At 48.0% G+C, this 16,665-nt stretch overlaps 2 protein-coding genes across 2 annotated transcripts; one reads left to right on the top strand and one right to left on the bottom strand.

Moving 5' to 3' along the window:
• The first annotated feature begins 129 nt into the window (after positions 1 to 129).
• On the top strand, positions 130 to 4,004 carry atp6v1e1a (ATPase H+ transporting V1 subunit E1a). Its single transcript, XM_084673010.1, has 9 exons — positions 130 to 319; positions 875 to 940; positions 1,054 to 1,163; positions 1,361 to 1,427; positions 1,618 to 1,707; positions 2,135 to 2,203; positions 2,450 to 2,544; positions 2,799 to 2,886; positions 3,045 to 4,004. The coding sequence occupies exons 1-9, from the start codon at positions 287 to 289 to the stop codon at positions 3,105 to 3,107; spliced, it is 681 nt and encodes a 226-aa protein (XP_084529136.1). The 5' UTR covers positions 130 to 286; the 3' UTR covers positions 3,108 to 4,004.
• A 1-nt stretch (position 4,005) lies between these two features.
• On the bottom strand, positions 4,006 to 14,673 carry slc25a18 (solute carrier family 25 member 18). Its single transcript, XM_084673009.1, has 11 exons — positions 14,607 to 14,673; positions 14,210 to 14,435; positions 12,728 to 12,967; positions 12,216 to 12,338; positions 11,193 to 11,248; positions 8,845 to 8,935; positions 8,468 to 8,583; positions 7,561 to 7,747; positions 6,319 to 6,491; positions 5,867 to 5,942; positions 4,006 to 5,667 (listed from the first exon to the last, which is right to left on the bottom strand). Exons 3-11 carry the CDS (start codon positions 12,745 to 12,747, stop codon positions 5,526 to 5,528), a joined length of 984 nt encoding a protein of 327 aa, XP_084529135.1. The 5' UTR covers positions 12,748 to 12,967; positions 14,210 to 14,435; positions 14,607 to 14,673; the 3' UTR covers positions 4,006 to 5,525.
• Between the last annotated feature and the right edge of the window lie 1,992 nt (positions 14,674 to 16,665).

The following is a 16,665-nucleotide window of genomic DNA, read 5'->3' as shown; positions in this document are numbered from 1 at the left end:
TATATCATATTATGATTATCCCCAACCATGCAATGGGAAAAATATGTTAAAGTGTGAATTATTGATAGCAAGTTATAGCTACTGCGCAGCTGCGATACCGCTGACCCCTCCCTATCTGTGACGAGGAGATAGTTGTTGCTATTCAGCTGCGCTGTCACCAGGGGAGTTCAGCCGGACGAGATATTTCAACTATCACCATTCAGAAAACTACGCAGTTATATCTAGCATTAATCTAGTGTAACGTTGTAAAACTTTCTTCTGACAACAGCGAAAACTTTCCGAAACGATGGCGCTCAGCGATGCAGACGTACAGAAACAGGTATGATGCCAGCTTGTAACAGCAGCTGGTCCACATTATTAGCCAGCAGCTGGCTAACTATGTTGTTAGACTAACTAGCTAGATAGCGATCTCTAGGGAACTTTACCCCTAACAAAACTGATTGTTAGCTAACTTTGCAACAGTGATGTGACCCTTTTAAAGTTTTGGGTGTTGGTGTAAATGATAAGTCGTTCTGAAGAAGCATTTCGGTTGATTCTGTGTCGAGGATGTGACTGTGCCCTTAAGGGTTAGCTAACACATTTACTTGCAGTGATTGAAAACCACTTTGAAAAAATCACTCGCACAGAACAACGAGTGGGTGCATTGCCCTCACATTTAGGTCACCTCGAACTGGCGACTCTGCTAGTACTTTTCACCAAAATTCGTGGCATTAAGTACAATGCTGATCACTCGCTCGCTAGCTTTCTGTGTCTCGAGGCAAATTCCTCACCTCAGTGATACATTTAAATGCGACTGTGAAACTCGGTGCTGTGAATTATAATAGACTAATGACACGCCCCCTTCTAATGACACGCCCCCTTCTCTCCTCTATAGATCAAGCACATGATGGCCTTCATAGAACAGGAGGCCAGTGAGAAAGCGGAAGAGGTTGAGGCCAAGGTAAAAGGATGATCATAGTAGCGGTGCAAGAAATGTACTTTGACTGACTGGATACGGTAAGACCAATATAGTTGTACTGATTGGTACTGTATCAAATCCCAAATCTCATTCAGGCAGAGGAGGAGTTCAACATAGAGAAAGGCCGTCTGGTTCAGACCCAGAGGCTGAAAATCATGGAGTATTACGCCAAGAAAGACAAGCAGATCGACCAGCATAAGAAAATGTGAGCGCTCTCTCAGCAACAGTTTGGCTCACTTTCTGCTGAAGACTTGGATCTGGTGGCTGTGACTTTTACACACCACACACACATGCACAAACACATCCACGTGCACATCCATGTGTCCTTCCTGTGCACATCTTTAACCCTTTCTCTGTTTATATTGAGGTTTATGTGTGTATATTAACGTCTCCCATTTTCAGTCAGATGTCCAACCTGCTGAACCAGGCCAGGCTGAAGGTGCTGAAGACGAGAGACGACATGATCTCTGTAAGTCTTTGTCTCTCCCCCGACTCTCTCCCTTACTCTCTCTATCAACTCTCTCTTATTCTCCATCACTCTCTTATTGTCTCCTACTCTCCTCCCTTTCTCTCTCTCCGTTTCTCTCTGTCTCAGTTTAGAGAAACAGAAACTGCTTGGTGCAGTAAGAAGTTACAGTAAACATGTTTTTCCCCGTCAGGATCTTCTGAGTGAGGCTCGCCAGCGCCTGTCCCAGATCGCCAAGGACCCAGAAAGATACGCTGTCCTGCTGGAGGGGCTGATCATGCAGGTGGGCTCACGTTGTGGACAACAGAACTCTTTAGGTGACCCCTAGCTCACCGGATAGGTGCCCGTATCACGGAGGCTGAGCCCTTGCTGCAGTGGCCCTGGATCAAGTCTAGCCATGGCCCTATACTGCATTCTCTCTCTCTCTCTCTCTCTCTCTCTCTCTCTCTCTCTCTCTCTCTCTCTCTCTCTCTCTCTCTCTCTCTCTCTCTCTCTCTCTCTCTCTCTCTCTCTCTCTCTCTCTTTCTGTCTGTCTTTCTCTTTCCTGTCACACTTCATTACAACAATCTATCTGATAAAGCATGAAAAATCAATCATTAAAAAAAGGAACTGTTGTCTCTCTAGCTTCCCCCGCCACAACTAGCTGACCCCTCTCTGAACCTGAATCCAGAGATCCAGTCTGACCTGATTTCACCCCCACCCTCCCTCAGGGATTCTACCAGCTGTTGGAGCCCAAAGTGACCATTCGCTGCCGTCAGCAGGACGTTTCCATGGTGCAGGTCAGAGGTCACCCTCTCAGGATACGGTTATGACATCACGGTTGTCTAAAATAATACAGTGGGTTTTATAGTTTCCCAAACATGGATCAAGCCTCGTCCTCGGGTAAACACCTTTTCGGTAGATATTTGTTCTCTTACTTCAGGGCTTCAGGGCTTAATCCATGTCTGGGAAACTGGGCCGTCGTGTTGACTGTCAGGCCATTTGTGGAGTTTGACCACCCGTTCCAAACATGCTTTTCCTCGCAGGCTGCTGTTGACAAGGACATCCCGGTCTACAAAGAAATGGTGAAGAGCAACATCGTGGTCCGCATCGACGAGCAGCGGTTCCTCTCCTCCGACATGTGAGAGTCACCATGACGACAGGACACAGATTAGCATACAGAACCAGAACAGCAACATAATTAAACCCAACACCATGTAACAGCACCACAACAGTTAAACCCTCTTGACCCTCTCGAAGGTCTAAGCATGTTGCTAGTATTAGCATCACTAGCTAGCGTGTAGCAGGACATGTTGTCTACCCCTCTATGGTCCCTACCCTGTCCCCTCCGGTCTGACTGTGTTGTTCACTTCCTCTTCCTGTTCGTCCCCACAGCTCTGGAGGGGTGGAGTTGTACAATGACAATGGGAAGATCAAGGTATCCAACACTCTGGAGAGCAGGCTAGATCTCATCGCATACCAGGTAACACGACAGGAACCCCCCTCGCAGACCTGTTGGTCGTCCAACCCCGAACCCAACCACTCCCCCAGCAGGCCACTCTGTTGGTCGTCTCCTTCATAGCTGCTGTTGATGTTGTCTGGAGTTGATCTCAGATCTCAGTCTCATCCTCGTTTCAACAGATGATGCCGGAGATCCGGGTGGAGTTGTTTGGTGTCAACCCCAATCGCAGGTTCCTGGACTAATGAGCCAGCCGTGCCTTCACCGTCAAACCCATGGAGGAGGAGGAGGAGGAGGAGCAGCAGGAGGAGCAGGAGGAGGAGGAGCAGCAGCAGGAGGAGGAGGAGCAGCAGGAGGAGGAGGAGCAGCAGGAGGAGGAGGAGCAGCAGGAGGAGGAGGAGGAACAGCAGGAGGAGGAGGAGGAGGAGCAGCAGGAAGAGCCCTGAGAATACCGGCCAAAGGGTTCACGGACGTCCCCGTTGTGATTGAAACTGAAATAAACGTCTTTAGTTTGAAAGTGCCTTCGTGGAGGACTTCTGTGTTCATGGCTGCAGTAAGTCAGTCCAGCATCTCATGGAGCGCGTTCCGTGGATGAACCAGAGGGTGTGTCTTGTTTGTTTACTGGATGAATGAAAGAGAAGTGCTGGCTGAAGCCAGTCAGACTGTTACACACTGTTAAATGTGGTTGCTGTGTTTTAGTTCACTCTCCCTTACTGAAACACAATGTGACTTGAATTACTTGACGGTGACGAGCAGTACTTTGTTGTGAATGTTAAATGTTTTGCTTAGCCCAGAGGTACCTTTTATAACTGGAACTTTCACTCTGTAAACCGCTGCTCTCTGATGACCTCTTTGAATAACTGAGCGATGTGAAGGAGCTTTGTTTGAGATGCATACCACCTTAACATGTTTAGTATAGTTGGGACAGAATGTGCCAATCTGATGACTGTTCTACAGGTTTACTCACTTGGGTTCTTCTTGCCTTATAGATAGTTTGTAGAATGTTGCGGGGGAAAAACAAAGAATTGTGTGCCTTGCGTGTATGATTTCCTTTTAACTGATTGCGTTTGTGTTTGGGGTTTTTTTTTTACTGAATTGTACTTTGATTTCATTCACCATAAATATTCAACAGAGAAAAGCAAGGATGTTTGCAGTCTTTTATTTACATATTTTAAACAGAAATATCGTTTTCAATTTTCATTGTTTCTTTTCTCTCAAAATGCTGTAGTTATTTTAGCTCAATCGACAATGACACTTTTATAAATGTAGAAAATGCTTTGACTGCCACCTAGTGGTGAAAGAGTTGGAAATAACCTGCCTCTAATACAGGTCATACTGTCGTCTCACTAATTTAGGCTGCAATAAATTGGACACGCCCCCCAAAAATACACATTTTAAATGATTTATATCTTAACGCACACATGCAGTTAATGTTTAGGACAAGAGACTCAATCAAATATAAGGCTTTATTGCAGGATTATTAAGATTTATTGTGCGTAACATGTCATTCAAGGAAATGTAAAAAAAAAAAAAAAAAAAAGGTTGGCTAACGGCTATAGCTAGTGTTAAATCTCCGAAACGGTTTTGGCCTCGTTCAGATTATCTAAAAACATTATTCCTCATCCCTTTCCTCAGACAAATAACGGATTAGGAATAAGTAGAGTTGCTGATTAACGCTAGATGCTCTTGTTTATCCAATCGTATCAGGTCACTCGTGACCCCCCAGAGAGGCGAGGGAGTTGGGGTTCGTTTCCCAAACAGAGCCTGTCTGGACTGTTGCGAAACGACAGGAGACAGGTATATAAGGCCCAAAGGGGGACCCAGGGTGTAAAACCTGGCTATGTTACAGAGACGAGGATTAAAGCATTACCGTCGAGATTAACAGATAACCCTACAGTTACTTGCAGACAGTGCCTCATGCCACGCAAGGATCTAAGCACGAGACTTTCGGATGGAAAAGCAACTCAGGGCTGCCATGGACTTGATGGAGGAGCTAAGACTTTGTCATATAGTTATGAAGAGGGAAAAACCGGATTGTAAATTGTGAACAATTAGCTTGGAACTAATTTAAATTGACTTATTTTCAAACATTGCAATAGAGTTGACATGAATAACAGTTCATATGTCAATCCACAGTGACTTAATCAAACAGTCAACTAGTTACATGATATTCCATGATTGCTTGGCAATTTCCTTTTGTTGTCAAACCCAAGGTGCCAATCATCTAACTTCTTTCTCTAATTCTCTCTTTCATTCACTCACTCAAACATCTCTCTCTTTCTTGCTCTCTCTCTTTCCCTCTCCCTCTTCCTCAGGTCAGAAGTACAATCCTGGACGTAGCAATCTGGGTCACATACCTCCACATAAGTCACACACACATATACATAAGACCATGTATACCTAGAAGACTGTACACAGCTTTCAGGAATCTAGAGAAACATTATTAGTGTGCACTGTTGGTTCAAGTCTCACTCACTGCTGTTCTTTTCGAACTTTGGTTAACTGATGGAGACCTCTCTCTCTCTCTCTCTCTCTCTCTCTCTCTCTCTCTCTCTCTCTCTCTCTGCTCGTGTGGTCAAGGCCCATGTCTCTCCTCCCTCTCTCGCTCCACTGCTGCAGGAAGCAGTGTGTTGGCTTTACAGAGACACCGGAGCCGGGCGCCGCTATCCCAGCATGCCTAGCAGCTGCTCTCCCACCCCCAGGAAGTAGACTCCCTGAGCGATCCCAAAGAGGGGAGCGATGACCAGCGCCCGACACGTCGCCCCCTTCAGGAAGGCAGAGGGACCCTCGCGGGCTAAGATGCGCCTGGAGGAGGGTCAGAATGTTGGCTGGTGCTCTGACATGTCACTGTCTGGAGTGTGCCAGTGAACTGTCGATGTACTTATACACACGCACTATAGTCTGGGATGTCTAGGAATCATGTTTATGTTTTGTAATCAACAATCAAATTAAGATGAATTCACCTCAGTAAGCTTGTGGGTTGATGGTGCTTGTGTGGTCTCACCTTGTGCAGTCAACAATGCCTCGGTAAGAATCTTCTCCCTCCCCCTTCTGCAGGGTCTGAAGACGAGTCTTTATGACTGCCGACAAATAAACACGCACACATCATCAGTCTCTGGAGACTCATTAATTAGGGTCATTGCACTCTCTTTCTCTCACCCCCTCCCCCTTCCTCCCCCTCTCCCTTTGCCACTCTCTTGTTCTTTTTTTCTCTCTGTCTCTCTCTCTCCATCGCTCTCTCTTCCCATTCTCCTACCTCTCTTCTCTCCTTTTCATCTTTCCATCTCTGTCAGTCCACCTCTCTCTTCCTCTTACTCCCCCCCCCCTCCGTCTGTCTCTCTCTCCCTCTCTCTTCCTCCCCTCTCTCTCTCTCTCTCTCTCTCTCTCTCTCTCTCTCTCTCTCTCTCTCCTACTCCCCCCCCCCTCTCTTTCTCCCTCCACCTCTCTCTGTCTCACCATCCAGGGGTGTAACGGCCACAGCTGCCACAGACCCGGCGGTGCATCCTGCCATGAAGGACTGCAGGAAGGGGGCCTTCTCCTGCACGTCGCCCTGGATACCAGCCCTTCGCCGGCCCAGCGCGTTCAGGTTGGCAAACAGCGGGAAGTAGATCATAGAGAACGGCATGTCTCTGGAGAGAGTGAGAGAGAAAGAGAGAGAGAGAGAGAGAGAGTGATAGAGAGAGAGAGAGAGAGAAAGGGAAAGGGAGAGAGAGAGAGAGAGTGATAGAGAAAGTGGAAAGGGAGAGAGAGAGAGAGAGAGAGAGAGAGTGATAGAGAGAGAGAGAGAGAGAGAGAGTGATAGAGAGTGATAGAGAAAGGGGAAAAGGAGAGAGAGAGAGAGAGAGAGAGAGAGAGAGAGAGAGAGAGAGAGAGAGAGAGAGAGAGAGAGAGAGAGAGAGAGAGAGAGAGAGAGAGAGAGAGTGATAGAGAAAGGGAAAGGGAGAGAGAGAGAGAGAGAGAGAGAGAGAGAGAGAGAGAAAGGGGACAGAGAGAAATATATAGACAGGGGAAAATAGAGAGATGAAGAAAGGGGAAATAGAGAGAAAGAGGAAAGAGAGAGAAAGTGGAAAGAGAGAGAGAAAGGGAAAGAGAGAGAGAAAGTGGGAAAAGAGAAAGGGAAAGAGAAATAGAGAAAGGGGAAAGAGAGAGAGAGATGGAGAGAAAAAAGAGAGAGTGAGTGAGAGAAAAAGGTTCCTCAGTTCACAGTAGGAGTGCAGACAGACATAGCTGCAGGAGTCTATTGATTCATGTTTGGTTTGATTAGCAGAGTCTCCCCAAGGCAGCCAGAACAGGACCACTGTACAAGTTATATAATAAAAATCCACTCATTAACACAGAGGGACAGAGAGAGAAAGAGAGAGTGAAACTTAGAGAGAAAAAAGTGTGTGTGTGTCTGTGTGTGTGTGAGTTGGTGATGCTGTGGAGGCAGGGCAACAGAACACAGTCCAATCACAGTCAACCTAACTAATCACGAGGAACGAGAGACACATCAACATTGACAGTTGAGCAGGTGAACGAGGTCACCAGTTAGAACCAGGATGCTTATTTTTCGACAAATTGTGTGTATACGTCAGCGTACAGGTGTGTCTGTCAAGTGTTTATCAGTCTCGGCATTGTGGGTTAGGGTTATGTGTGTGTGCTTGTGTATGCATTTTTATATATGTGTGTGTTCATATGTGTGTGTGTGTGTGTGGTTACCTCAGCAGAGTGGCTCCCGCCCCGCGATACAGGCCGGCCAGGCCTTGAGTCCTCAGCAGCCCCAGGGTGATGCTGGTGGCAGAGGCCCGGGGCGGGGCAGGGGGGCAGGGCTGGGGGGCCGGGGGGGCCACCAGAGACGGAGCTGGACCTGGGGTGGCCGCTGGCGCTGGGGCCGGTCTCTGGGCCGCTGTCACACACACACACACACACACAGATACATTTACAGGTACACATACGAACAAACTGTATATTGTAACACTTGTAGACACACAGAAAGATGTAAACACGTGGACACACACATGCATGAACACACACAAAAAATTCAGTTGTTGACTCATCCAGCCTCCCAGACTCACCCAGCCTCCCAGACTCACCCAGCCTCCAGACTCACCCAGCCTCCAGACTCCCCCAGCCTCCAGACTCACCCAGCCTCCCAGACTCCCCCAGCCTCCAGACTCACCCAGCCTCCCAGACTCACCCAGCCTCCCAGACTCCCCCAGCCTTCAGACTCACCCAGCCTCCCCCAGCCTCCAGCCTCCCCAGCCTTCAGACTCACCCGGCCTCCCAGACTCACCCAGCCTCCAGACTCACCCAGCCTCCGCCAGCCTTCAGACTCCCCCAGCCTCCAGACTCCCCCAGCCTCCCCCAGCCTCCAGCCTCCCCCAGCCTCCAGACTCACCCAACCTCCCCCAGCCTCCAGCCTCCCCCAGCCTCCCAGACTCACCCTGCCTCCCAGACTCCCCCAGCCTCCAGACTCACCCAGCCTCCAGACTCACCCAGCCTCCCCCAGCCTTCAGACTCACCCAGCCTCCCAGACTCACCCAGCCTTCAGACTCCCCCAGCCTCCAGACTCCCCCAGCCTCCAGCCTCCCCCAGCCTCCAGACTCACTCAGCCTCCCAGACTCACCCAGCCTCCCTGCATCCTGCAACTGGATCTTTAGCATCTCCATCGGGGTGGTGACCACCACCTGGCAGGTCCCAGCCCCACATCCTGCCAGCATCTCCCCCCAAAGAGGCAACTTCCTGTGGGGGAAGATGACCGGGAGAGCAGGGCTCAGTATCCAATAGTCTCTTTGGTATGGCGACACCACTCTTATTTCACCATTTTATCATGTCAAAATCGTTGTTCACAAAACTGCGTGAACTGAGGATTCTCATTGGAAAATACAGAATTGGCGGCTCCAATATGAGAGCAATGTGCGCTACTTTCATCTGGGCAATAAAATTGTGATTTGATATTTGTTCCTTGTTTTAGCGTCGACATGACCAGAATAACAGACGTACCCATCCTTGGAGAGCTTCTGTCTGAAGATGTCATTGGCTGCCAGTTTGATGGCTTTCTCTGGAGTGACCAGAGTCAGGTTCACCGCAGCACCTGCAGGGTCACATAGTCATGGATCACATCAACAGCTTCCTGTACACCACACCAAGACAGCCTCTCTCTACCACACCAAGACAGCCTCACTCTACCACACCAAGACAGCCTCATTCCACCACACCACACCAAGACAGCCTCACTCTACCACACCAAGACAGCCTCACTCCACCACACCACACCAAGACAGCCTCAGTCCACCACACCAAGACAGTCTCACTCCACCACACCACACCAAGACAGCCTCAGTCTACTACACCAAACCAAGACAGCCTCACTCTACCACACCAAGACAGGCTCACTCCACCACACCAAGACAGCCTCACTCTACCACACCAAGACAGCCTCACTCTACCACACCACACCAAGACAGCCTTCTCTACCACACCAAGACAGCCTCACTCTACCACACTAAGACAGCCTCACTCTACCACACCACACCAAGACAGCCTCACTCTACCACACCACACCAAGACAGCCTCACTCTACCACACCAAGACAGCCTCACTCTTTCACACCACACCAAGACAGCCTCACTCTACCACACTAAGACAGCCTCACTCTACCACACCACACCAAGACAGCCTCACTCTACCACACCACACCAAGACAGCCTCACCCTACCACACCAAGACAGCCTCACTCTACCACACCACACCAAGACAGCCTCACTCTACCACACCAAGACAGCCTCACTCTACCACACCACACCAAGACAGCCTCACTCTACCACACTAAGACAGCCTCACTCTACCACACCACACCAAGACAGCCTCACTCTACCACACCACACCAAGACAGCCTCACCCTACCACACCAAGACAGCCTCACTCTACCACACCACACCAAGACAGCCTCACTCTACCACACCAAGACAGTCTCACTCTACCACACCAAGACAGCCTCACTCTACCACACCACACCAAGACAGCCTCACTCTACCACACCAAGACAGCCTCACTCTACCACACCACACCAAGACAGCCTCACTGTACCACACCACACCAAGACAGCCTCACTCTACCACACCACACCAAGACAGCCTCACTCTACCACACCACACCAAGACAGCCTCACCCTACCACACCAAGACAGCCTCACTCTACCACACCACACCAAGACAGCCTCACCCTACCACACCAAGACAGCCTCACTCTACCACACCACACCAAGACAGCCTCACTCTACCACACCAAGACAGTCTCACTCTACCACACCACACCAAGACAGCCTCACTCTACCACACCAAGACAGCCTCACCCTGCTACACCACACCAAGACAGCCTCACTCTACCACACCAAGACAGCCTCACTCTACCACACCAAGACAGCCTCACTCTACCACACCAAGACAGCCTCACTCTACCACACCACACCAAGACAGCCTCACTCTACCACACCAAGACAGCCTCACTCTACCACACCAAGACAGCCTCACTCTACCACACCACACCAAAACAGCCTCACTCTACCACACCACACCAAGACAGCCTCACCCTACCACACCAAGACAGCCTCACTCTACCACACCACACCAAGACAGCCTCACCCTACCACACCAAGACAGCCTCACTCTACCACACCACACCAAGACAGCCTCACTGTACCACACCACACCAAGACAGCCTCACTCTACCACACCACACCAAGACAGCCTCACTCTACCACACCACACCAAGACAGCCTCACCCTACCACACCAAGACAGCCTCACTCTACCACACCACACCAAGACAGCCTCACCCTACCACACCAAGACAGCCTCACTCTACCACACCACACCAAGACAGCCTCACTCTACCACACCAAGACAGCCTCACTCTACCACACCAAGACAGCCTCACTCTACCACACCAAGACAGCCTCACTCTACCACACCACACCAAGACAGCCTCACTCTACCACACCAAGACAGCCTCACTCTACCACACCAAGACAGCCTCACTTTACCACACCAAGACAGCCTCACTCTACCACACCAAGACAGCCTCACCCTGCTACACCACACCAAGACAGCCTGATGACTGATAAAATATTTTTTTATGAAGGATATAAATTAAAAAGGGCAGTTATAAAACTAAAGTAAATAAATGTGCTACTTTTTATGTTTGATGTAACATGCTAGGCACATTTCTCTCAGGGGCTACATTATAGTAACGTTTAAAACTTAATGTTGTAATAAAATAAAATAAATGTAGAATGGGAAGTGTCGGGGTTGAGGTTAGTTGTGTGTTTGAGAGAACTGACTCCTAGGGTACCTCTGTACATCCCAAAGTAGCCTTCCGTCCGAACTGTCTTCGTCAAGCAATCCAACCTTCATATCAAAAGGACAAAAAGGTTGTCAAGCTGACGGTATGATGGGATTTAAACTGCTCTGGTTATTTGACTGATCAAATATGGAACATAAACAGTCACTTCCTGGTTGCCACAGTTTGATATTAAAACACAGTCCTACCAATCATCTAAACATGCAGCATTATTAAATCCCACCAATCGAGGCCTTGAAAATGATTCATGTTGATGGGAACCCTTGCGTAGATCCCTTTGTGGAACCTTTATCAGTCCGTGTAGAAGCACATCCTCAAACAAAGGTTCCAACTAAATTACCAGTTTACCCAGGAACTAAAAATAATATTTGGACTTTCCAGAGGGTTCATTTCCAAGGACACCTCTTGAACTGCCAGCAGGGTAACTTAGTAACAAAGGAAATCCAAGCTATTTTCCCCCTCTGACTCGTAATGGATAGAAGCCACTCAGTAACATGTGGTTCTCATCTTCTCACCACACCCTTGTTTATAGCTCTGGCCGGAACCCAAACACACAAACAGAGCCCAAGACAACCATCCAACATGAACTAATCGCCCTATTCTGTAGCCCCAGGTTAAATGAAAACGAACTATTAGATAGCCCACAGTTAAAGTCTGTTAACAGAAAGCTTCAGGCCGTTGATATTTTAAGTCAGTCAAAGAGGGAAGGCCTAAGACTAAGTCTATCTGGAATCAGAGTTGTAATCACATTTAGACAGATGGGCAACGTCCAAACAGCCATTGTAGGAGCCTAATCACAGTAGGAGGAGGGCCAACGTTACTACGCCCACAGCAAGAGGTGCAAAGGAGGGCCAAGTTTGTCCAAGGCTCTGATCTAAGGATTCACACCCAGGAGGAGTCCCAGTATCCCAGGGGCTGAAACAGTCCCACCTCCCAGGGGCTGAAACAGTCCCACCCTCCCAACTCAGAGAGATGCTAAGTCTGACAGCGCTCCGCGGTGAGGTTAACACTCACATCCCGTTGTAGATCGTTGCTCCCTGTTGGTTCTGTAGGCGAGTCTTGGCCAGATCGATGGGAAACACACAGGTCACGCCCACCAGTCCTGCTACGCCCCCATTAATCAGCTTAGCAGTGAGGCTACAGAGGGGGGGGGGGAAACACTAACATGCATAAACACACACACATAAGCACGCTTACACACACTCACACACACGCAAGGCCAACCATGTGACACGGATACATGACCAAAACCACTCACTGAAGAACACAGACAAGCACACACACTCAGTACAAAGGCAGATACACTCTTTATTTTCAAGTATATACTAATAATAACTAAAGTAGTAGTTTAATATTAGTTATATGTATATTAGTTTAAGTCGTTTAATATTTTCTCTTTTGACTCAGTGGACGGTTATGATATCATCATCTGGTCCAAATTCAGTCACAGCTGAGATCAGGGCGATGACAGAGTGACATGCAGTGTGGGGAGGTCATCTGAATGTCACAGACACGGTGTTGTTTACCTAACTTTCTGCTCTGCCATCCTGGCTCTGGCTGGGCTCCCAGCCCACTGGCCTCTCCTCTTCCCCTCCTGACGACGGTGCACCTTCACGTCCGGGCTCCTGCCCTCACCAGCCCCTCTGCCCCCACCACAGCACCACAGAGCCCCTCTCGTCCTCCTCTCTCTCCCCAGCTGCAGCACGGCCTCACTCAAGCGTGGCTCCGGCAGAATCTCCAGGCGTCTGTAATGTGGCACCAACCACCTAGGGTGAAGGGGAGGGGGGGAGTCGTCTTAGACTAGCCTTCGAACTTGGGTTTTTTCCCCGCACAGCTACGCCTGGTTCTCGTTCGTGGGTCTGTCACATCAAAAACAGAACACAGTGATGTTGCGGCCCAGAAGGGCTACGCCAAGATGATATCTCACCTGCATCGCCACCTGGTAGTACAATACACACATACATGCACTGTCCTACAAGCTCTGCTTCACACAAAAGGGTTTATTTACTTAAGTAATAAAACCCCTCTTTGTTTTTTTTCACCTTTATTTAGCCAGGTAGGCTAGATTGAGAACAAGTTCTTATTTGCAGCTGCGACCTGGCCAAAATACAGCATAGGAAATATGACACATACAACATAGTTTCAACGTGGAATAAGCAACTCCATAATCACAGTAATAACAATAAAACAGTTCAACACTGAGGATAAAAGTGCAGGTAGAGAGTGGTGGAGTGCAAAGGAGCTAGATTAAATAAATAAATACACTATTGGGGTGAGGTAGATAGATGGGCTGTTTATGGGTGGGCTATGTACAGGTGCAGAGATCTGAGAGCTGCTCTGACAGCTTGTGCTTTAAGCTGGAGAGGAAGGTGAAAGTCTCCAGCTTCAAAGACAACTGTGACTATGGTTTGGCTGGAGTGTGCATAAGATGCACACAAGTATCAAACAAGGGAGTGTCCGCATGACTTATGAATTTGAAGGTAATGGTAATCATTCACAATTCTAAAGCAGTATATCCTGTTGTCACCACGCTGGAAGAGAACATCTTAAGCTCACTAATCTGCCAGCTAAACGGGATAAGAGAGCGAGCCTCTGTCATCTAGCAAGGAGGGCAAAACTAAAAGATGAAGAGCTCACCGTTTTCCTTAGACCATGTTTAAAATGCCCAATTTACAAAGCACTGAAACAGAAATTCGATTATTGTATAATTAGTAATTAGACAACTTTTTCTTTCATTTTTATAATAGTCTATCTGGGCCTGAGAGGCTATTGTGACGATCATAATACCTTCCATGCCATTAAAAGTTCACGGCTATCAAATTCCATTCCTAGTCCGGTCTAGTTCTTCTTTTACCACTCTGCCTCTTTTTCTTTCCTTCCTTCCTACTCTCAGCTCCCTAATTAATCTCTCTCTTAATCTCTCCAACTCCATTCCCCGTGTGTCTATTTTTACCACCGTAAACCTCTATCCTCTCGTCCCTCTTGGAAAAAGTTATTCCTCATCTCACCTTGATACAGACACCTTCTTCAATCCTGAGTTATCTTCTCCTCCTCTCCTCCATCACCACATCTTCCTCTTTCTAACTGTTTCCTCCCGTTTCTAACGATACCTCCTCGGTTCCTGGAGCTGTGTGGCTACGGTGTTCGAACCTCGTCACATTCTGCACATGCCTTTCACTGAGCCTCACTGGGAAACTTTCTTTCAGCTCCGCTCCTTTCACACGCACCGTTCCCCTGCCAAAACACAGACGATGGTGTCTACCAGACGCCAAACCCAGCCTCCAGCTTCCCCTCAACCCCACCACATCACCCAACTCACTCGACACAGTTTACCCGACTGACAGTTGGGGAAATAAAAGTGTCGTAAATATCATGAGAAAGATGTAGCGGTTGGTAGGGGCTCACCTTTGTCAATGCATCCCGCAGATAGGATGAAGCTGTCCACTTTTCTTTTCACTTCAACAATGTGTGCAGCAACGGTAGTCAAGCGAGAGCAATCTGAGTGAGCCAGCCGCCGATCAGGGGCCGTTGCACAAACACCAGCATTGTCCCCTGGTCCCTCCCTCTCCTGGTGACTCACTGTGACACAGCCACGGCAACACAGCTCTCGCTTAACGCGACGCGACATAAACTCTACGGCCGTTGAATGCACACACACAGCACCACAGACACACACGCACACGAACACACACTGAACCCTCCAGTCATGTCAGGTCATAATGCTGGGCAGAAATATTGGTTTTACAATCCGACTATTTGAACTGCAATACAAAGGCCCTTCATATGAGCAGCGGCCCCATTCAATGGGACCGACATTACATAATAGCTCCAGGGCACAACTTCTCCGAAAGAAATAAAGACAGACAATTCCCCACTTAGTTAAAGGCTTGAAGAGTGAAACAAACACCCAAAGAAAGGAAAAAACTAAACACTGTAAAACAGTTTAATACTAAATATCCTATTTAACAATTGAAAAAGCGCGACCGCAACCAAATGACAACTTGATTATAAGCTCAAGCCCTCCAGCTATCTATTTATGAGCATTGATTGAAGTATTGATTTCGGAAAACAACTAAGGACAATGATAATTTGTCATATCCACATGGAAATTCCTTCACGCAAATATGTTGTCGCATAAATTATAGCAATTATACTCTGATTGTGAAAGTACAAAAGGTCACTCTTGAAATTTGAAAAGGGCATAACGACTGTGTTAATAATTTATTTTTATAGTATAAGATACATCCTAATAATTAAGGCATATGTTAGACTTGTTAACTCGTAAATAACAACGTTTAAATGCAGTAAAAGCAAAAAGATGTTCCGGAATCAAAGAAGTCTTCTTTAACGTGTTTTAAATTCTGGTATTTCGTGAGTTTCTGCCCCTGTGCCCACCGAATGAGCAGTATTGCGGATCGTCTTTTGTGGAGGAGTCGACTTTTTCTTGCTGGCTGGCGAGCCTTTCAGAATCGTCCAATGGGAGAGCGCCCCCCCCCCCCCCCCCCCTCCTTGTTTGTCGCGTTGGGTGGAAGTGGCCCCCAGATGCTTGGTGTCGGGTTGCAGGCACCACACACCCCTTCACTACTGGTTATGAGTACATCAGAGACTGATATCACCTGCAGCCATGTCCTATAGACCTGGATCCTGATCAGACCATGGATCAGACCATGGGTACATCTCAGTGGTGATGCGTTCTTCTGCAGATCAATAGGTCGCCGGTTCAAATCCCCACCTGTCTGTCGCCTTAGATAGAAGCATCTGTTAAATAAATAAAGTATATGTTTACCTATCCAAGCATTGTGGACTCGGTCAGTTTGGCATCATAACTTGAGTCTACGTATTAGTTTGTCAGTTGGGCGGGCCACCTTGATGTCAGATGTTGAGAAAGAGTACGCATCAACCAGATCAGGGTTCGTGAGTACACTGTTTCCAACAGCCTTGTTCTGGACCCCAGTGGTGAAAAAAAGGGAGCAGACTCTATAGGCAGAGTAGGTAACTGCCTGGAGGCACAGGCTAGGAGGCGGGGCCTCCATAACACATCACTATACTAGTCCACCAATCAAGACGGGCAGAGAAATCTGTCTTGTACACATGAAAAGGTTAGGAATCCTTGCTGTTTCAAGGGCTTTTTATTTATTCTGAAAGATGAAAGGGTTTGGAGGGCCTCCAACATACATTTTGCCTTGGGTCTCCAAATGTCGAGAACCAGCCCTGGTGTTGTCATTAAACAGACAGGACTAACTTGTGGTGTGATGATGTTCAAAATCTTTCTTTTTTCTGTGGAACGGAGTCAAGCACACCTGAGGTTTAAGAGAATGAAGACAAAACCTAAATTGATGTGGCAAACAACACATGGCAACACAGGTACATATCTGAGGTTTCTGTAACTTATGTTCCACCTTCTCTCCATCTCTTATTCTGCTATGCAACTCCATCTGCAGTCCAGGTTTATGTCATTGTTTTG

The sequence above is a fragment of the Hypomesus nipponensis genome, chromosome 14, assembly GCF_054491055.1.
Source record: "Hypomesus nipponensis isolate SF chromosome 14, ASM5449105v1, whole genome shotgun sequence".
Lineage (NCBI taxonomy): Eukaryota > Metazoa > Chordata > Actinopteri > Osmeriformes > Osmeridae > Hypomesus > Hypomesus nipponensis.
The sequence above is the reverse complement of the archived record's forward strand: the minus strand, read 5'-3'. Positions and strand labels throughout refer to the sequence as shown.

What these genes read in the sequence shown, in the direction of transcription:
- slc25a18 (XM_084673009.1), bottom strand. Translation starts at nt 12,747, where the DNA reads ATGGCAGAGCAGAAAGTTAG. An exon ending in GCAGGATGCAGGGAGGCTGG is followed by an intron (nt 7,748 to 8,467) that starts GTGAGTCTGGGA and finishes TGTGTGTGACAG; the next exon opens with CGGCCCAGAGACCGGCCCCA. An exon ending in GGCCGTTACACCCCTGGATG is followed by an intron (nt 5,943 to 6,318) that starts GTGAGACAGAGA and finishes ATTTGTCGGCAG; the next exon opens with TCATAAAGACTCGTCTTCAG.
- atp6v1e1a (XM_084673010.1), top strand. Translation starts at nt 287, where the DNA reads ATGGCGCTCAGCGATGCAGACGTACAGAAACAG. An exon ending in AGGACGTTTCCATGGTGCAG is followed by an intron (nt 2,204 to 2,449) that starts GTCAGAGGTCAC and finishes TTTTCCTCGCAG; the next exon opens with GCTGCTGTTGACAAGGACAT. An exon ending in TAGATCTCATCGCATACCAG is followed by an intron (nt 2,887 to 3,044) that starts GTAACACGACAG and finishes TCGTTTCAACAG; the next exon opens with ATGATGCCGGAGATCCGGGT.